We start from the raw sequence: 22,075 nt of genomic DNA, 5'->3' as shown, positions 1-22,075 counted from the left end.
ACCTAGAGGAATATATTCCATAGATTCAGAAGACCTACATGACTCAACCCAGGGAAGGAAAGACACAGAGAGGGGAAAAGGGAAAGTTGGCAAATGAAAAGGAAAAAAAAAAAACAAAAAACCCAACAACCTAAATTTTCCTTCTTTCGAAGAAGGCAGGGATGTATGAGTAAGTTTTCTAAGTATTTCAAGGAGTCAAGAATACAGTGAGATGAACAAAAGCAAGAGCGGAGTTTCCCAAGCGTTCTGGAAAGATGGAGGATGATGTCAGAACAGATATGTCAGATCCAGGAGCATTGTATCAAAAGGCCCACATTTTTAGCCAAGAGGAACCAGGCCCCAAAGTAGAATGTGAGAAGCATGCGTAAGAAGCCCAGCTTCCTAAACATTGACAATCTCCCAGCTATACTTCTTCTCCTGTGCACTGTTTCTGCTCAGCATATAGCCCACTGCCTGGCATAAAATCAATGTTCAATACAGATTCATTGAATAAAAGAGGACTAGGAAAGGGATTAGGGTTATTGTGCTTTTCCCATACATCCCATATTTCTAGGGGAATATGGAGAAAAGCTAGACCAGTGGTTGTCAGCCCTGGCTGCATGGTGGAATCACCTGGGGAGCTTTAAACACTACTGATGCCCAGATCCTGGGATGGGGTATGGGTGGACAGGGCACTGGAAGAGTTCAAAGTCTCCCAAGTATTTCCATTGTGCAACCCAGGCTGAGGACCCCTGAGGCCCACCAAGCCAACTACTGAGGGGAACCAGTGGAAGTGATAACTCTGCTACAGTGCTACATACAGAATAAGAGAAACAGACTTTACATTGAAGCAGAGGGAATTTGGGCTGATATAAGAAAACCAGCTTTAGGATATGGAGATTTTCTGACATCATAAATGATCTGAATGACTGGTATGGCTTAGTTGTATAAGTAAAGTTGGTATTGCTAACAAAACTTACCATTTTTTCTCCAAGTAATTTGGCCTTATAAGTCATAGCCCAAATGAAGGTGGAGGAATGGATCAGACAGCCTGTACCTTCTTAACTAAAGGTACTAGAAGTGTGGTCCCTGGACCAGCAGCATCAGCATCACCTGAAAACTTGTCAGAAACCCAGCATGTCTGAACTATCCTAGACCTGCTGAGTCAGAATTGGCATTTTAAGAAGATCCCCAGGAGATTCAGATGCATATTTGAATCTGAGAGCCATTGTTCCACAGAAGTCTCTCCCTATCCATAATTCTGTGACTGCTTGTGGGTAGAATCTCAGTCATCATGAGGAAAAGAAGGCCAGTTATGCTGCAAGAGATGTGGGTAAGAAATAGCTGTGGTTTTCCTTCCAAGATGGAAGCAATGAGACATGACCCTCTACGGGCCCAGGACTCCATGAACATTTGATTAACTTTCACTCCTGTAGCCCATATAAATAGTAAGGTTTCAATGCAGCTTACTTAGAGCCTTACATTGTTCTATAAACCAGCCCTAAACATTTTCTCTGACTCCCACATTAACACTGACAGATTTGAATTTTGAGCTATAATTTACCTACATCTTAAAGTCAGAAACTTTGAGTTGATCTGATTATAATAAAATATATTTCTGAAGAGCACAATTTACTGATTCATTCTCTTTAAATGTACTTATTTTTTCTTTAAATGTACGTTAAAATTATATACCTTGGGCAAGTCACTGAGCTCTTCTGGACTCAGTGTGCTCATTCATAAAATGGGTAGGAGTTGCATTTGAGAATGGCTTAAAATTTCTCCCAGGTATAAAAAGTCTGCAACATCTAACAACCACGGGCTGATGTCTAACATTTTGGTATGATTTCTTGAAGAATTAAAAGTTAAAATTGATAGTTTAATTTTTTTTCCTTTTTTCCCTTTCTGAAAAAGCTGACAGCTTCTGTCCTTGACAAATCATGGAAAAATAATTGCCTCTCCCCAAATATCAGATTAAAAGGACAATAAGCCCATTATTATCTCTAGCTGAAGTTGTTAGGGGTCAGTAGGAGGCCTCCCCACATGCTCATGCCCTCTGAGGTTGAGAAGAAACCTGTTTCAACAGAGACTAAGTATTAGAAGGGCTAATGATGGTCATTTAGTCAAGTGGACACCCAGGGAAAGGAAACCCAATTGTTTTCAAGTCAATTCTATTCCATTTTGGGCAGGTTTGACCATTAGCCATCAATAAATTCCTTGCTTTAAGTCTTTCTTTGATAAATTTCTTCCCATTAGTCCTAGGGCTACTTTTGGAAGCCATTCAAAACTAAACACCTCCTCCCCACAACAGCACTTTTTATTTATTTTATTTCTTCCGTTCTCTTGCAAATAGGCATAGTACCTTCAGGCATTTCTTCATAACCCTGCTGGGAGGCCCCTCACCATGCTGGCGCCACTTCTCAAATAAGTTCCGGTTCATCCATATATCCATTGTAAACTGTGATGCCCAGGCATAAATTCAGCTCTCAAAGAGGTCTGATCAGGGTAGGATAGAATGTGGGTATCAGTTTGCCTTACTAGAAACTGTGAGTCTATTAGTACATTTTAAATTCACAATCAGTGGTTTGGTTAAATAAAATAATGTGTCAAAAGAAATCTCTGCAACCCCTGAAAACCACGCTTCTGAAAAGTACTGAACAATACGGGAACACCCCATGGCATACTGTGCGCTGGCTAGTGTCCAACGATCTCCCTGCTCCCGTGTGAACCACTCTCCCATGAGGCATGCAGTCCATTTCCCGGCCCTATTGCATCTGGGACAGGCCTGGGAGTGCTCTGACCAATGGAATGTGGAGACAGCTCTGTTCTAGGACCTCGGAGTCCAGGTGTTAAGAAGACCTTGGAGTGCTTTTATGCTCTTGGGAGTCCTGGGCCACATGTAAGAAGTCCAGGCCAGCCTGCTGGAAAAAGAGGCCACATGGAGAGGCCCTGGGAGAGGACAAAGCACTTGGAGGAAGAAATTCCAATGGGGAACACTGAGGTAACAGTATGGGAGTGAATAAGCCATGCTGGATCATGTGAGGCATCCCACCTGAAGCCCCAAACATCAGGGAGCAGGGACCAGTTATCCCAGCTGTGCCCTGTCCAGATTCCTGAGCCACAGAATGGGAAAAATAAACTGGCTGCTTCAACCCACCAAGTTTTGAAGTTGTTTTGATATAGCAGTAGATAACAGCACTGGATAGATAATTGTTAGGGTGAAGAGAACAGCATATGAAATAGGCTACCATGTCTGTTTTACACAGACACACACACACACACACACACACACACACACACACACGAGTAGTGGTTATCATTGGGAGACAGAATCATGGGTAGCTTTAAATGTCATCATTTTGTTTTTCATTTTTATGCTTGTTCTTATTTCATAACAAAAATAGTCTTAACATCACATTATTGTTTTTTTACAAACACTTTACACTACTGACTCACATTAATCTTACTATAGGTATGTTTCAACTATGTATGTGTGTGCCTGTGTACATATAAAATAAATATATACATATCCAAGGGCAGTTGTAACCTGGCTTCACCCCCAGAAGAAGGCCACCAGGGAAGGTACAGGGTTTACGTTGTATAAACAGAATATACAGGAGCCTCTCCTCCTGAAATCCTTGGCCTCTTGTACCTGGTAACCCCACTGGGGAAAGTTCTCAATTCTCAGGCTATGCACTTCAGATATTCCACCACTGCAAAGCTCCTGTTTATGTAGTTATGGAAGAGCAGTTGCTATGGCGATGTGATCTGACTGAACACCAGCATGTATCTAAAATTGGTAGAAATGCCTTTTTCAGGGTTTCCTCTGAGGATTAATCATTTTCCAAGAACTGTGGCTTTTTTCCCCTCTCCTGTTAGAACAACAGTGCCAGAGCACCTTGTCCGGTCCTGGCACAGGAACAAAAGGAGGAAGGGTCAAAGAAGAACAAAACGATGGTTGGGAAAAAAAGACCCAAACCACAAAGGAACCCCTTCCTACTAAACACTCTGGTGCCTTTTTACCCCCTGCCTCCCCTACTGCTTTGCCACATGTGGACTCCTCTGTCCCTCAACTCCCTCCACCCACTACTCTTTTCACCTTGTCATCTTTCCAGTTCTTCTGCCTTCTTCTGACTCCTTTCCCTTCTCTGACCCCTGGTTGTAGGCAGAGCCATGGCCCTGTTTCCCACCTTCTCACCTCTCTCCTCATGTTCTTGCTCTCTGAAGTGCCTTCACTCCTGTTGCTGCCTCCACACGATGATTCCAAGTCAGAGCTGTAGCCCAGCCCTCCTTCCCACTCGCTTCCCACTACCTCCCCTCCCAGGCCCACAGGACACTGCACTTGGAAAGCAGTGTCCTCCATGATGGGATCTTATTTACCATTCCAGTTCTTGCCCCAAATCCTCTCTCACCACCACCACCACCACCATGTGCTCTAGGTTCCCACTGTGGAACTTGCTTGCAGTTCTCTGAAGCTCCCATGATGACTCTCTCTCCTTCCTGCCTTCCCAAGCCACTTCCCCTGCCTGCAATGCCCTCCCCTTCCTCCCTCCTGCTAGTGTTTCTGGTGTTGGGAAACAGCACCTGCATCGGGAAGCCTCCCACCAGGCTAGGCTAGGTCTACTCCTCTGTGCTCCCCCCTGCTTAGCACCTGTCATACTGAATATCATTGTTTCAGGCCTACCTATCTTTCCCTCCTAGGCTGGGAGCTCTTTGAGGGCCGGGATTGTGTCTCACTCATTTGCTGGTTCCCTGCAGCCTAGCATGTATGAATACAAAAGTGGATGCGTCATCACCATCCCCAAATCACACTCCCCAACTGTCCCCACTAGCCTTGAATATGAATTCTCGTATTTTCCACAGATTCACAGTCTTCAGGGGTATCTTTTCTGGCTTCCTTTCATTCTGTAAATTTTGGTGATACCTTCTACCACAGTTTTCTACAGATCAGCATTTGTTCGTTGCCACATTCACTATCCGAGCCCCACTCCTCAGCTCAGACAAGATTTCCTCCAGAGGACCCTCCCCTATCTCCCTGATCTGGCAGATTCTATATTCAGGCTACCCCACACACAGCCACCAGATTCACGTTCTAAATGTTGCCACCTTGGTTCAAAACCCACACTCTGACCCAAGGCCTCCTGCTATCCCCATCCTTCCTATGGCCTCCTCCCCACCTTCCTCTCCTTCTTTCCATGTGATCCAGAAGTTCTCCTTACCACCCATACACACTTTCTCTCTTTGTGCCTCTCCCCTTCTGTTTCCATTGTTTCTACACCCTCCCTCACCATCTACTACTCACATTTTATTTTATTTATTTTTTTAATGTTTATTTATTTTTAGACAGAGAGAGACGGAGCATGAATGGGGGAGGGGCAGAGAGAGAGGGAGACACAGAATCCGAGGCAGGCTCCAGGCTCTGAGCTGTCAGCACAGAGCCTGATGTGGGGCTTGAACTCACGGATGGTGAGATCATGACCTGAGCTGAAGTCGGACGCACAACCGACTGAGCCACCAGGCGCCCCTACTACTCACATTTTAAAACTTCTGTCCTCCACAGAGTCCACCCAGCTAAATCCTCTGTGTGGGTTAAATTGTATCCCCTCCCCCCGCCCAGATTCATATGTTGAAGTCTTGACCCCCAGCACCTCAAAATGTGACCTTATCTGAAAATAACTACAGATGTAGTTAGTTAAAATGAAGTCATACTGGAATGGGGCAGGTCCAATCCAAGATGACGGTGTCCATAAAAAAAGGAAATTTGGATATGGAGACACACACACAGGGAGAACATCATGGAAAGACAGAGAGAAGACCGCTTTCTGCAAGCCAAGGAAAGAAGCCTAGAACACATTCTTCCCTCACAGCCCTCAGGAGGAATCAACCCTGCTGATATTTTGATTTTGCACTTGTAGCCTCCAGAACCATTAGGCACTTTCTATTGTCCTAAGCCACCCAGATTGTGGTACTCTGTCACAGTAGCCTAGAAACTAATACGCTCCCCATACCAATTTCCCCTAGCTTTAAATTCCCTTTTCATTTATACACTCAGTTCAGCCAGCTCTGCACCAGAGGTATTTGCCTGCTGCCCTAAACCTGCTCTCTGTTTGTGTTATGAGCACATTTCTGATTCTCTAACAAGATTCTGATTCCTCAAAAGCAAGCCTTTTCTTTGCGCTTCTTTTTCATTCCTGACAGGGCTGGTACTTTGCTGACCTACAGAACACGCTGAATTAAATGGAATGTACTCTGGAAGGTGATTCCTTGCTCCTTGTCAATACATTACAGAGTTTCTCTAAATCCACCAAGGTCAGACAAGAGGCCAGGGACTCCAGGCAGCCAGGTGGGAGACTGACCAGCAGTCCCACGGGGCCCCTGTTGGCCGTGGGGAACACATAGAGTCATGGGTGTTAGGCGTAGGAGGAACAACAGGAAGAGATAGTCTAGTCCAACCCTCTGATTTTAACGAAGAAGATACAGGCTCTGGGGGTTAAGGGCTGTCACATCAGAGAGAGCAAGAGATAGAGCTGGCACTTGAGCCCAACTTGTAGACTCCCAGACCAGTGCTGTGGGCCAGGGCTGCTTGCCCTGTGGGAGGTGGGGGGGGGGGCAGGCTGCCAAAGGACATACAAGGGCTACCCGGCAAAACCCTGTAGGGCAGGTCAACCTGCCATTGGCCTAGTGATTTACAAAAGCAGCCAATACAATTAATAAATGTGATGGGAGAGGTGACTGGAACAAAGGGGCAGGGCAGGTAGCACAGCCGAGAGTTCTGCAAAGCAAAGGGTCCTGTACAAAGCTGGTGCCACTGCATAATCACCACGGCGGCCATGTGTGTACAGAGCACAGTGGTCAGTTGATGCTCCAGCCTTGGCAAATCCCTGTCATGTCAGGATTAGGATTTGGAGGGCACAGCCCACACGTGAGCATGAGTCTCACTACCAATGTATCTTGATGCATTCCAATTGTTCCTGGGTGTAACTAATGAGAAACCAAGAACCCCAGTTAGTTGCAAGGCTAGGCTTATTCAGAACAAAGTCAGGAAAGAGACACACGTTGGAGTTCTGCATCTTACTGAAAAAAGGCATTGGGTCCAAGCACAAGAGGATGATAGGGCCAGTGATCAAGTAACAATGTAACCATACAGCCTGCGGCCTTTCAAAAATTATGCTACAACCAGGTTTTAATCACTTGAGAAAATACAATATTATGTTAAGCAGAAAATGTAGGGTAAAAAAAAAAGTTACTGTACACTCAGGAACTCAACCATGTAAAGCAATATGCACAGGAGGGGATTGTTCCAAAATGTTCATAGAGTTTGGCTGGGATTTTTAACCTACTCTTTATTTTTTCCCCTGTATATTCCAAATTTCTATGGCGAGTGTGTATCATTTATAGAGTGTAAAGATAATTGTTTTTATGTTTAAAGACACCGATCCTGTGTTTATAAGGAAATATAATCTGTCAGGCCCACTCTCATTCTCTGTGGCTTTGCAATGATTACACCACTCTGCCCTCCAGAAATGGTCTCCCCAACCAAGAGGAAATCCTGCCCCAGGTGGGTCCATCCATTTACTCACATTCTGAGTATTTCTGGAGTTGGTCAAATTCTTCTGGAGTAAGGGAGACCCACCGTTCTTCACTCATCTTTAACCTGGGTGTGAGTGCTTCAGGCCAGGGATGTTTTGTTCACCAGGGTGAAGCTGAGGCCCAGCCCAGGGCCTGGCTCACTGCAGGTACACGGTGGACAGGCCCTTCAGGAACTACAGAGGATGCACGTTGTCTATGGCAGTAGTGGGCACGTTTGAGCAGATGAGAGAAGGCCTGTGCTACTCTTCCAACAGCATGCTTCTATCCATAGTCAAGGTCTTCAGAAATCCTTGCTCCTCCTGGGCAGAAGTAGAAAAGACATCGTGAATGGGAGGGAATACGTAAGTTGCCCTTTCTTATAAAAGAAATCCCCAGTTGTTCTCTGGGGAAAGACCTATGAGAGGCAGTGGTTCCCACGGTGGGGTGGGGGTGGATGTCTCCTCAGGGAAGTCTGAAGAGGGCTTACAGACCAGACCAGCATAACTCCAGTTGGGTGGTCTGTGTGGACAGGTGGCCATACCCTCAACTCAGGAAATTTTAAATGTCTCCCAAGAGAGGCAATAGTAGGACCCCCTGAGGGCATCCTCAAGGCATGAAAACGCCTCAGGCTGTCAGATGCCTCATGAGCAAGTAGGGACAGTACATACGTGCATGATTTGAAAGGTAACTAGTCTCTCCACCATTACTGTGGACATTCAAATATCCCCACGGCTGGCTAACATCCTAGTAACTAAAGTGGTTTTCTTTCCTCTCAGAACCATACAAAAGTGGTTAGAGAGAAGACCTGCCACTGGCCCCTGTGCAGGGGAGCCTGAAGGAGGGAAAAGGGATGGGTTCAGACAGACACTTAGCATGTTTTCTTTTGGGCCCCTCCTAGCACAGTTGCTCTGGCAGTCATAACACCAGCCTCTAAGTCAGTTCAGCAGGGTGTGAAATTAATGCGATGGGCGAAGGCCAGCATTTAAAAACACAAAATAGAATAGGATAGAGTAGAATGGCATGAAATGGAGCTGAAAACAGGAATGTCTCCTTTCAGTTATACGTACACGTATATTGAGGTTTAAAAAATGTTGGAAAGCCACCAACCTAATAGGAGGAGAAATACAGATTGATGCTACCAAAGAAGAAGCTCAGTTTTAATAAAACTGGATCCATGGTGAAGGACTGGACATTGAGGCAAGTCTGGAAGCCTGGAGCCCATGAGGGACGGTGGAGGGTCTGGATGAGACGACCCAGTGAGGAGGTGGGTTTGTGCAGCTCTCTGGAGAAACTATAGACTTGGTTGGTGTGGACTGGAGGGCTAGCCAGGAACTAAGGGAAGACACCGGAAGGAGATTGTGGCTCTGGAAGGATGACCTTCCACCAATCAGAGCTCTCCGCCAGTAGGTCGGCAGGCATGGCAAGGAAGTAAGATGCCTGCATCCCCAGGAGCATCCAAGTTCCAGCTTCTCTCCTTAAAACATCCAATTCTCTCCTTAATTAATCCACTGCTCAACTAGATTCTGCTCCTTGGCACCTGCTCTTGCTAGGGTCCCTAGTAACACAATTGTTAAATCCACCAGTCATTTTTCAGGCCTTCCTTGCTTCATCCGCTTCTCTTTGCAGCCTTCGCCATGGCAGGAAACAGCCCCCTGGAAACAATCTTATCTTTCTGAGTCTTCCTCTTCAGTCTCCTTCCACTTCTCTTGCCGTTGTTAAATACTGGCATTTCCAAAATCCCAACCTCCGCCCTCTCCTTGTTCTGTGCCCCTTCCAGGAGGTACCCATTGCCGTGGCCTCAGCGACCACAGGCATGCTGCTCCAGCCCTACACTCTCCCCTCAATCCAGATCTGAATATCCAACTGTCCACTGTGACTCCCTCATGTGTCCCAAACCACCCCAAACCAGCACCTTCCCATGCCCCCAACTTGCCCTTCCTCTATATTCTGGTCATGCACTGAGAGGAGCCAGAACACAGGCCAGAAGCCTGGGGCTCAGCCTAAGCTTCTTTCCCATCCTCTCCTGCCAAACCCAGGTGCCGCGCTCAAGTGTGACTGTCCATTGTGTGTCCCCTCCCCTCTGTCAGGCCAGCTTCATTAACTCAGACCCTCATTTTCTCTTGCCCAGTCTCTACCAACAGCCTCCTGATGGACGCCGTGGTTTGGGTTTTACTCTCCTGCCCTTGGTACGTGCTAAATTGTCAACCAGATCACATCTCTCCCAGTAATAGAATTCTTCAGTGGCTTTCTATTGCCTATAGAATAAAACATGATCTTCTTTTTATGATACACAAAGCTTTTTATGATCTGCCCTCTGATTATCAGTTCAGTCCAAACGTGAGGGGTGACCTTTAGAAACATTTTCTGTAACACCAGGGAGTTCAATGTTACAACTGGTGTTACTACTGCTGCAGTTGTCATTTAGTGGACGCTTACTCCACACTATATGCTTTACATGTATTTGCCCATTTAGCCCTCCTAACAACCATGTAAATTAAGCATTGCCTTCCCTATTTTTAGAGGGGGAAAAATGAGACCAGGTGTTCAGTAATAAGTATGGTGAGAAGAAAGAAGGAACCCCCAAGGCTTTTAAGAATGCCTCTCTGGCCGTACCATTCTGCACACTTCTAGAAGCACAGAGTTAGCTCTAAGAGGATCGAGAGACGCGCTGCCCAATAGAACACTGTGGAACTCCAAGTCAGAAGGCAGGGCTTTGAATCTTGCTCCTCCTCCTATCAGCTATTTGACATTAGACAAATTTTGTGTTTCTTGACCCCTCGTTCCTTCACCTCAAAAATGGGGGTACTAATAAAAATCTCACTGAGCTAGTGTTGACATACGCAAAAACCAAACAAACAGAAAATCCCAAAACCTCACCTAACACAACGCCTAACACACAGTGAACTCTCAATATTTGGTTATCATTATCCTGTTGCAAACACAACACTTAGTAATATGATTTAAACAATCAGCTGATAGTAGTTGGGTACAAAGTCTTTGTGTTGTGCCATAGATTTCTGAGCTTGGCTTCTGATCTTCTCCTGCTTGAAGCTGTTGTAATTTTGTAATTACTCATCAAACTTTTACCCACTAGTTTGAGCATCCACTGATGATTCCTGCCTGAATTAATTATTATTATGATAGAAAACTTCTAATTCTATCATTCCTTCTATATTTATTAGTTTGGATTCTACTATAAAGAAGAGCTTTCTCTTCTCTATTTCTCCATACCAGTTTACTTATAGATATTTATTTATACTACAAACAATATAAATATATATAATATAAATATGTAAATATTTATATAAATAACTTTGAATGTATGTTATATTTACATATAATACAAACTTGTTTATATTAATGGATTCTTATTTTATTCAGAGGGTTATAATCCATTACAATCTTTATTTGTTTTGATTCAAATTGTCCCAGATTTGGCCAGTAGAGACTCATTCAAGTTGATTCCCTGTTCTTTAGACATAGTCCCATCATTCTTTGAGCACATCTTTATTTTCTGTTACTACAAAATGTTTCAGTCTCACCCTGTACTAACTGAGTTCTCGTCCTGAAATCAGTCCCCAAAGTACATACTTCTCCAAAGTACGGATTCCTTTCAGAGGAGAATGGAATTTGAAGCCAAATTTTGGGCACTAAGTGTGCTCATTGCTACTGGGTGTCTTTGCTTTTAGGCTTTATCAAGGCCAGAGCCAAGAAATATATGCAGGTATATATACATATCTCATCTCAGGCCAGCTGGCTGGCTGGCCATCCATGTTAAAAAAACCAAGTTGATCCTCAGACCTCCAACTATAGTCCAATTTTACATTATCAACTGTAGCCTCCCTCTCATTCTGTATTTTTGAGCTCCCTTCTCCAACAAACTTTGTTTCCATTATCTACAATATATTTATTTGCTCACTCTAAAAATATACAGAAAGTGGTTTCAGAATGTTAGCTACAACACTGTGAAAAACAAAAAAGAATTTAAGATTTCTTGACACTTCTTTTCAGCCAACAAAGCACGTCCTCAAAATACTATTTTCAAAAGTTACTTAGATTAGTTCTTACACACTCCTATTCATTTTTGTTTGTATTTCACTCTAAGGTTTTTTCCTCCATTCCCAATTGATTCTTTGTTTCCAAAGTCAGAATTATATAAAAGGTATCTTCAGAGAAGCCTTGCTTCCCCCATTTCTTTTACTGTATCCATCCCTCTCCTTTCCATCTTATTCCCACTCAACCCTTACAGTTTCTAACTCATCCTTCCTGTTTATTTTTGCACCGGTGAGCAGATACATGGATATTTTTTATTGCCCCTTCTTTATTACACAAAAGGTAGCATATTAACAATTGTCTTTTGCACACTTTTTTTTCACTTAACAATATATCCCATGAATCATCCCATATCTGGTCATAGAGATTTTCCTCATTTAGAACCAAATTTGATCCCAACACTTCACTTGCCTGAAAACCTTTGGTGGCTTCTCTTGGACCCTTTTGGGTAGGCTTTTCAGCCAGCTCCAGAAAAACCTTTACCTGTGGTACAGCTCACCTCCTCATCTTCACTCGAATTCTCTCCTGCCCCACATGCTCCATGTTCCTTCCAGCAAAATCATCCTGTGTCCTCCTAGCACCTAGCAAAGTACCCGGCACATGGCAGCATCTCATAAACATTAGCTAATGGACTGACAAACACACCATGCCTTTAATCTACCTGGAATGACCCTCTTTCCTTCCCATAACAAACTACTACCCATACCCGGTTCTAGATTAAAAGTTCCCTTCTCTTCTATAGCTTTTTCTGACTCTTTGAGCAAACTCCGCTGTTCTTCCAGCTGTGTTCCCTTAGAACATGCAGGTCCTCGGGGCGCCTGGGTGGCGCAGTCGGTTAAGCGTCCGACTTCAGCCAGGTCACGATCTCACGGTCCGTGAGTTTGAGCCCCGCGTCAGGCTCTGGGCTGATGGCTCAGAGCCTGGAGCCTGTTTCCGATTCTGTGTCTCCCTCTCTCTCTGCCCCTCCCCCGTTCATGCTCTGTCTCTCTCTGTCCCAAAAATAAATAAACGTTGAAAAAAAAAAAAAATTTAAAAAAAAAAAAAAAAAAAAAAAAAAAAAAGAACATGCAGGTCCTCTAACTTCTCTGTTGTGGTGGCTGGTGGGCCCGTGCAGGAGACAGACACTCAAACAGATAATTAACACACATGATGGGAAGTGTAGTGGTATGGACATGTACAAGGAACCGGGGGGCCATCTGGTAGTAGGCATGCCAGGTGGGGGTGGAAGAGACTCCTGAAGGAGCTGAGGAGGAGTAACGAGACAAAGGTGTATTTTGCAACAATTCCACAAATAACTCATGATCACTGTTGTTCCACGGTAGCTCAGCGCTTGGCTTCGTGGTGGAAGAAGCTGTACCATTTACCTCCACCAGGATAAGTCAGGGGCCTGGCACATGGCCTGACTCCCCAGACGGTCACTGCCGACCACCACGTTCGCTCAGGACGGCCCCTCTGGCTTTCCGCCTTTGGCAGAGATGGCAGCTCCCTCACATGAGGTTTGCTCCAGCTGACATCACTCAGCATTTCCCTTTCAGCAGCCCACTCAACACGCCCCTCTCAGAGGCTCTTTACAGTATGCACAGTCTTCTTATTACCACCCTGAATATCCTTCCTGAGAGGAAAAGAAAAGGTACTAGGGTTTTCTAAATAATGCTCAGATTGGGTGTTGTCAGCCTTGGATGGGAGAAGAGTGTGTTTTATGTCCCTATGGCTATGTCACTCTGAGCGCTTGCTTCGGCTCCCCGGGCCTCAGTTACCTTGTCTGTAAAATGAGGGGGTGGGGAGAACACACCTTCTAGCTCTGCAATTTCATATCCCGGATCAAATTCTATTTGTTCTGTACAGATGTCAGCATGGAAATCACAAGTCAGAAGGAAGACAGCACATTCAATGGATGTTGACTTGCACCCCAGGTCTCTCTATTCATCAGAATGAATCAGCCATAGCCAATTACCCAGAACAAACACCTCTTCATCTCCTCCCTGCTCTCATAAAAGCATTAATTCATGAATATGGCATCAGATTGGGGGAGCTTATTTATGTGCACACGATGAGCTATAACAAAACCATAATGAGTACTTTTTTCTAAGGGAAGAATGACTAAAAGCTAGAAAGATAAGAACTCCTCTCTCTTCCCAGACTTGTGACAAGTCACATTTTGGTAACTGTCCTATGTCTGGGCTTGTGCGCCTGCGGATCCTTCTTAAACTCTGTGACTCCTACGCTGCCTCTGGAGTTCAGTTCTAGTGTCACCTGCTCTAAGAAGCTCCCTTTAACTGCCTGGCCTGGGCTTGGCATGTCTTCTCTGCCCTTCAGTAGCTCCTCGGGCTTTTCTCCATTATGGCACTTGTCACACTGCAGTAGACTTGCCAACCCTTCCCTGTGAGACTCTGAACTCCATCGGGGCATAAACAGTGTCTGCCTGTCAGCTTTGTGGCTCTAGCTACTATAAGATTTCTTGGGGCTCATTTCTTGACCAGTAGAAAAGATGTTCTCAACCTTTTTTGACTGAGACCATTTGCACAAAGCAAAATATCCTACCATACCTGTTTGCATTCCCAATGGGAAAATAATTTTAATATTGAAATTCTAATTTTAACATTGAAATTGCAATTTCAATATTAAACTCTAAATTCAATATTAAAATTCTAATTTCAATATTAAAATTCTAAATTCAATATTAAAATTATAATTTTAATACTAAATAATGCATGCAATTTTAATCTTAAAATAATGACCTGTAAATTTGTAACTATAATCTATAAACTTACAATAGTCACTTTATTCAGCCTAGCCAATTTAGGAGTTTTTTTTTTTTTAACATTTATTTATTTTTGAGAGAGAGAGGGTGGTGGAGAGAGAGAGAGAGAGAGAGAGAGAGAGAGAGCGAGCAGAGGAGGGGCAGAAAGAGAAGGAGGCACAGAATCCGAAGCAGGCTCCGGGCTCTGAGATGTCAGCACAGAGCCTGACAAAGGGTTCGAAATCACGAACCGTGAGATCATGACCTGAGTCGAAGTAAGATGCTTGATGGACTGAGTCACCCATGTTAGGAGCTTTTAAAGTTGTTTGAATTCATTAATGAATTGCCACTTTCACAGTATAGTTTATCACATGGGGGTCCCTCCAAAACTCATGCCCATTTTGGTCCCTTCTCCTTGAGTCTGGGCTGTGCCTACGATTTGCTTTAACCGAAGGAATGCAGAAGTGACATTGTGCCAGAGTCAGGTCCAAGCCTGAAGAAGGCCCAACAGCTTCCACTTTTGTGTGCTTGGGAGCATTGAACACTGTGCTTGGGAACACAGTGGAAGGCTTCACATTACCTGGAGGAGAAGTGAGCCACCTAGCTGATGGTAAAAACTAAAGCCCCCCCTGGGCAATCCCATTGAAGCCATTCCAGCCAGCATGCAGTCACTTACGCTGTCCTTGCTGTGCTGCCGGACATGGAAGACAAGAAGCTGTTTTGGATTTTGCTGCCTTAATAGACATGATGTGGAGCAGAGATAAGCTGTCCCTGATGAGCTCTGTCTGAATTCCTGATGCACAGAATCATTCAGAACAGTAAAATGATTGTTGAGCCATTAGATTTGGAAGCAGTTAGTTATGTGGTCACAGATAACCAGGGCAACTACAGAAGCACTTTTGGGTGCAGAGTACATATGTACCTGTTTAGCAAGAGAATACACATGATTCAAGCTTGAACTGCAACCTGTTCATGTCTTAAAATCTAGTAATTGGGAAATTATAGGCCTAAAATATTTTTGAGGCAAGTGTATGTCACTACATGCTGTGAGGTTAACCAAATATCCTCCAAAAGCTAATATGATAATGATGAAGTTAAATGAACCCTAATTTCTAATTAAAAGGCAAGAATAGCAGTAGCTGAACACCACAACCAACTCAACGCAAGTCTGACACTGCAGGAAAGCAATGTCACTTTCCCGTAGGTCACAGGGTTCTAACCATCAAGCTGAGTGAGGAGGCAGTAAGTCGCTGAGTATTTAGAAGCAGCCAGACTCCACAGATAACCGAATTAGAGCTCCCTGGGGAACATAGTAACGGGATAATTTGAGTTTATGAACAGCAAATATGAGTAATCCCTAATAACTCATTTAATAAATTACCAGTGTATATTCCTTGTACAAACATAAAAATAGAAGTCTTGGGATTGTGTGCTATCTGTAACAACTTAGAGAGGACTTGCATTTAAGGACTTTGCACCTCATCTGCACCCTCAGACTACACATAAGAATCCCTGCTCTGGGGGCAGTGTGAAAATGTCAAGCTGGACAAAGCTGTCCAGGTGGTGGGGGGCGGGGGGGGGGTGCCGTGCAGGCTCCTGGGAGAAGCTGAGACCTGATACTCAAGGGGGGCTGCCTTTAGCACAGGCAGGCAGTGTCAGGCTGGGAGGCATTTACAGCCCAGGGGTATCATAGCTTGTGTGTGGGACACTCGTTCATTTAATTGTCCACCCATTCCACACTTCACTCCAACAGTATGCCATAGCAGCAACCTCCATTTATAGACTACCACACATCTGGTGCTTTGCATGCTTCATGCACAATAGCTACCAAACCCCGTGAGGGAGCTATTTTTTTATGCCCATTTTACAGCCCTAACAACAGTCCCAGAGTGATTCTCCCAAGTTCATCCATCAATAAGTGCCAGAACTATTATTTGTACCCAAGTCTGTTTGGTCCCGAAGCCCATGGTCTTTCCTTTCATTATGAGACAATAAAACAAGTAAGTGCCGGGCCCTGTGTTAGGTGCTGATACCATCAATAAGCCAACCATGGAGGACATAAACCCTCATCCTCAAATTGGAAGGTAAACTGGAAGCCAGAGGAAAAACCTTGGCCTGCTCCTGGGAAGCCAATAAATAGTATTTGAGGAAAATAACTACATTATATTAAACATGAACACAGAATAGAACAGAATGTAAACTATGCAGGAAGCTTGAAGTAAAACATGAGACTTCAAAAAAACTTGCTCTGGCACTTGGGTCATCTCTGTTCTTTCCACGTAGGAGAATGTAGTCTTGGCTTTGCTGCTGGGGGAGCTACAGTGGAAATGCTGAAGAAATGGCCTCACAAATAGCAACACCAAGACCTGATGTAGCTCCAGAGCTAAGGGATGTGAGGGGTGCTGGGGTGACGCAGGGAAAGGATCATGAGGGGAAATTACTACTTAGGGAAAATGACTCCTATCCAGTCTCAGGGGGCCTTCTTCCCAAAGCATTAAACACAAGTATGGCATTGAAATTAGACCAGAATTTAAATCCTGGCTCTACCACTTGCAATTATGTGACATTAAACAAGTTGTTCTTCATTTCTAAATGAAAATAATAGGGGCGCCTGGGTGGCTCAATTGGTTAAGCATCCAACTTCAGCTCAGGTCACAATTTCATGGCTTGTGAGTTTGAGTACCACGTTGGGCTCTGTGCCGACAGCTCAGAGCCTGGAGTCTGCTTTGGATTCTGTCTCCCTCTCTCTCTGCCCCTCCCCCACTCACATTCTGCCTCTCTCTCTCCCTCTCTCTCTCTCTCTCAAAAATAAATAAACATTTTTAAAAAAGAAAATAATAATGATAGTAACACATGTTTCACAGGGGGTTGGTATGAGAATTATTTGTATAATGTTTATGAGAGTCATAGCAAGTAAAATTTCCTGATAGTGGTTCTTCAGGCATGATCCTCACACAAGCAGTTACTGGCACTGCTGGGAACATGTAAAAAAAGAAAATTATTCGCACATACCATAGACCTACAGAAATTTAGGGTGGCCCCGTAATCTGTGTTTTACAGAGCCCTGGAGATTCCGACGCATGCCAGTGTTTTGTAACCACTGCTTTACTTTAATGTAATGGACAGGACTGAGAGGAGAAGCTTGGGATACCAGGAGCTATTCCTTCTTAAGAGAGACCTAAAGTAAAGCAGTCAGATCTCTCGGTTCTACTTTCCTGAGATAGGAAAACATCATAGGGAAGCCAGAGCCCCATGATTGCCAGATGCCTGTTATCCTGCCTTAGTTACTAAAATTCTCATGTTATGATTTATATTCCCTGCAGAATTTTCCCTTCTTTGCAATCTGGATCTATGTTTCATATTCCTCCATTTTGTGCCAAATGTATCATCTGGAGAGGGCACAGAACAGATAACAGGCGTTCCCTACCATAAAGTGAAGGGCAAAACCCAACAAACAGAAAATCCTGAGAGGGTGAGAATATGACAACTCTATTTCATGGTGCAGTTCACTGCTGTGTCAGAAAGGAAACTGTCAAGAGCTGGGACACCACAAGGCATGAGTATGCAGCTTGGCAGGTCTAGAAAAAGACAGCCTGTAAAAACACACTATGGTGTGCTGCATGCTTATGTTGGTGTGTGTTAACAATAACCACGGACAAAACCACACCAAAGAGACAACATTTGTATTTGGAACAGTGTGTGAAACCACATTTAGCTTGGAAAGGCCCAGCATACCAGGAGGAACTTGTGGTGAGCTGGGCCATGAGCATCCTCTATTTCATTCTCCTCTCCCTCCTCTGCTACTTACTGCCTCCCATTCTCTAATTCTCCTTTCTGTTTCTTTCCTCCCACTTCTTGCTCCCCAAGAAGCAAGAAACAACAGCTAAACAACAGCTGAACAACAGCTACTATTTATTGAGAATCTAATGCCTGTTCTACATGAACATAATCATCAAAATAATCTTTCAGAGGAAGAATTAGTATTGCCACCATATGTAGGATCAGACTCCTTGCAGGCAGCTGAGCCATCATTCAACCAAGTCGGCCTGAATGCAAAGCACATACTTCTGGTTTTCAGATGTAGGAAGATAATTAAAACCATTTCTAGATTGTAAACTGCCTGAGGATCAATTTTCTGGCTCATCTGAGGAGGCCAGGATTTTGTTTGTGGAAGGGTCTTCCTCCACCAACTTCATAGAATAACAATAAATGCATGGATAATCATGCAATAATAATTAAGCACCATGGACAACGGCACCCGGGGGCGCTTACACCTCATTCTGACTCCAGACTACATGTCCCTGCGTGGCCCTCTTCATCCCAGAGGTATCTAGGCCCCAGTTTAAGAAACACCTCATATATAATAGCTAACCTTTACAACATGCCAGACTGTTGCAACTAATTTATGTGAATTATCTGGTTGACTACTCATAACAACCCTATGAGGAAGATACAAATATCCTGCCTATTTTAAAGATGAGGAAACTGAAGCACAGAGTTTTAAGTAGCTTATCCTAGGTCATGTGGTTATTAACTGATGGGTGCACGACTCAAATCCAGGTAATTTGATGCTGGAGGTTGTTTTTCACCAGTATGCCACGTGACACAAGATAACAGGGGCACTAAAATCACACAGCAGTAATTGATGTCAGTCATCAAGAAAATACAAACACATCTATAACAAATATATTTTAAAATATAAATAGTCTTATTTGAATAAAGCACAGAATCTAAAACATTTCATAGGGGACTCATGAATTCCAGTTTCAGAAATACCACAGTTTGATGGAGTTTTGGAAACTAGGAAGAAAGACACATTAATTTCCCAAGAAAATCAGAGAAGGTGGAGTGGTATGGCCTGGAACCCTGGGGTCTACTGCTGGTTCTGACATTTAGTAGCCAGGTCACTTTGGTCAACTGACTTCTACTCTCTAGACCTCAAGTTCCTCATCTAGCAATTGCAGATAGTGGAGTCGTAATACTTAGGGTTCCTTCCAAGAGTAACTCCATTTTCCTTCCAGAAATGTTAGACACCAACTCTTTGCCATGACAGCATCTGTTGCCATCATTTTAGGCTGGGAGATGTCACTTGTTTTTATATTCATTTAAATTATACTTCATTGGATAGACACAATAGTAAGATACTACTGCCACAGTATCAAAACCAGGTAATATCCTTGTTGGTGAGAAAGCAAGAAAATGGAAACTCTCCAGCAGGGTTGGTATGGAAGTAAATTAGCCAATATAGCCCTATGTATCAATAGCCTCAAAATGTCCATTTCCCTGTAATTTTATTTGTGGCCGAACTGTTCATAATAACAGAAATTCCAAACAATTTAAATGTCTCACAGTATGGGACTGCTAAATACATTTTGGTACATGCATCTAATTAAATACTCTGAAATCACTGAAATGCAGTAAAGAATTTTAAAAAATCAAATCCATGGAGAAATGTCTCATACAGATTAAATATCAATAGCCAAAATTTAGTTAAACTATTAAAACTATAACTATTTGTAATAGGTGCTGAGCTGTGCCAACCAGATCTTCTTTCGGAAAGAAGGATTTATTGCCCCAGCTATTTGAGAGTGCTGCTGGCACACAGCTCTTAGCTGTCAAACCTTTTTAGGAATTGCCTTAGCTGGAAAGAGTTGCCTTGCCTGAGGTCATGCCCCCTCTCTGGACAACCCACATCCAATTCCTGAATGATACGAAGGGGAGGGGTATGAAGGCCCAGTCTTCTCAGCCAAAGGAAAACAACCCAGCAGGGCCTTCCCAGTCCAATTTCTTCCTTTGCCAAATCCTGCTCTGTCCCTTCCCCTCCTCAAGTGGTGATCCCAAGAGCACTCCCTTTGAAACTAATAGCCCTCCTGCACTGCAAGCTGCATCTCAGAATCTGTTCCCCAGGAAACTGGATCCACAACAACATGGAAATTAAGGGGAAAAAGCCCACATATTAAGTAACTTCTTGCTTAAAAAGAAAATGAAAACATGGAAGTATTACATGTCAATTTAGGAAATATGCCATTTGGTTATAACAATGCTTAAAGGACATGTGTGGCCTTAAATGGATTTCTTATAAAACCAGAAAGATGGAAAAAGGTGAACTAAACCTCAGCCCAAGAAGCCAGAAAAGGAAGAAAAGAAATCTAAATAAAGCTGAGGAGGGCAGTACTAAAGGCTGAAAGTAATGGGCTTGTACCCAAAACAAGACAACTGGACAGTTCGGAAATAAGAGCTCTTTTGGGGCCCCTGGGCGGCTCAGTCGGTTAAGCACCTGACTTCGGCTCAGGTCATGATCTCGCAGTTCATGAGTCCGAGCCCTGCATTGGGCTCTGTGCTGACAGCTCAGAGCCTGGAGGCTGTTTTGGATTCTGTGTCTCCTTCTCTCTCTGCCCCTCCCCTGCTCATGCTCTGTCTCTCTCAAAAATAAAATAAACATAAAAAATGCTTTTTAAAAAAGCTCTTTTATTGTTTTGAAAAAAACCCAATAAAATAAATCATTCTTTAGGGGGAGAGAAAGAGAGAGGTAGAGAGAGAAAGACTGAGGTAGAGGATGGGGAAGGAAAGGGGAAGGAAGGAAGGGCGGAGAAGAAAGAGAAAAACTGGCAATATTAGGAATGCAAAAGGGGGGGGGGCGCCTGGGTGGCTCAGTCGGTTGAGCAGCCGGCTTCGGCTCAGGTCATGATCTCGCAGTCTGTGAGTTCGAGCCCCGCGTAGGGCTCTGTGCTGACAGCTCAGAGCCTGGAGCCTGCTTTGGATTCTGTGTCCCCCTCTCTCTCTGCCCCTCCCCCACTCATGCTCTGTCTCTGTCTCAGAAATAAACAGGAATGCAAAAGGGGGCATAACTGTAAGTTAAAGAGATTTTATTAAATTATGAAAAAATAAGACAGCAACTTTATAGCACTACATGTGAAAAACAAGATGAGAAAATTCTGAGAAAACATAAATTATCAAAAGTGACTCAAAAAGTAGAAAAACCTGGGGCGTCTGGGTGGCTCTAGTCGGTTAAGCCTCTGACTTTGGCTCAGGTCATGATCTCACAGCTCATGAGTTCAAGCCCTGTGTCGGGCCCTGTGCTGACAGCTCAGAGCCTGGAGCCTGCTTCAGATTCTGTGTCTCCCTCACTCTCTGCCCTCCCCCCCCTTCTCAAAAATAAATAAACATTTTAAAAAAATTTTAAAAAAAGAGGTACAAAATCCCGACTAGTCAATAACAGATGAAACTGAATCAATATTCAAAGGTCTACTTGCCCCACTCTCCTGGTCTAGACAATATTACAGGCAAGTTCTAAGAATCATCAAGGAACAGATGATTAATTATCTTACATAAGTTGTTCCAGATGTTAAGTTACAGTTTATTTTATGAGGCCAGTATAACCCAGTTAACAAAAATGGAATAAGGAGAGCACAAATAAAAAATAAATTATAGACCAACCTCCTTACTAAATTAAGCAACTCCCACCATAAACCCCCCAGATTTGGTATACTATTAAAAGGACAATGCATGGAGTTTATTTCAGGAAAGCAACAAGATAGATCCAAATTATAAAGCCTATATAATTCACTATATTAACACAATGAAAGAGAAATTCATATGAACATCTTAATAAATTCAGAAAAAATATTTGATAAAATTCAATACCTAAGTATGATGGAAAAGCAAATACACACACACACACACACACACACACGAGGCACCTGGGTTGCTCACTCAGTTAAGCATCTGACTCTT

The 22,075-nt window shown here is 43.7% G+C and overlaps 1 protein-coding gene across 1 annotated transcript in view; it reads right to left on the bottom strand.

Annotated features, from left to right (window-relative positions):
- Positions 1 to 22,075, bottom strand: part of DGKG (diacylglycerol kinase gamma) — a 202,365-nt gene that overhangs the window by 150,732 nt on the left and 29,558 nt on the right. Inside the window, exon 2 of the mRNA XM_042955649.1 lies at positions 7,560 to 7,868. Within this exon, the coding sequence (XP_042811583.1) occupies positions 7,560 to 7,626 (67 nt within the window). The 5' untranslated portion in view covers positions 7,627 to 7,868. The remainder of the gene's footprint in view (positions 1 to 7,559; positions 7,869 to 22,075) is intronic.

Source organism: Panthera leo, chromosome C2, assembly GCF_018350215.1.
Source record: "Panthera leo isolate Ple1 chromosome C2, P.leo_Ple1_pat1.1, whole genome shotgun sequence".
Classification (NCBI taxonomy): Eukaryota; Metazoa; Chordata; class Mammalia; order Carnivora; family Felidae; genus Panthera; species Panthera leo.
Note: the sequence above shows the minus strand (reverse complement) of the source record. Positions and strands in the feature narration are given on the sequence as shown.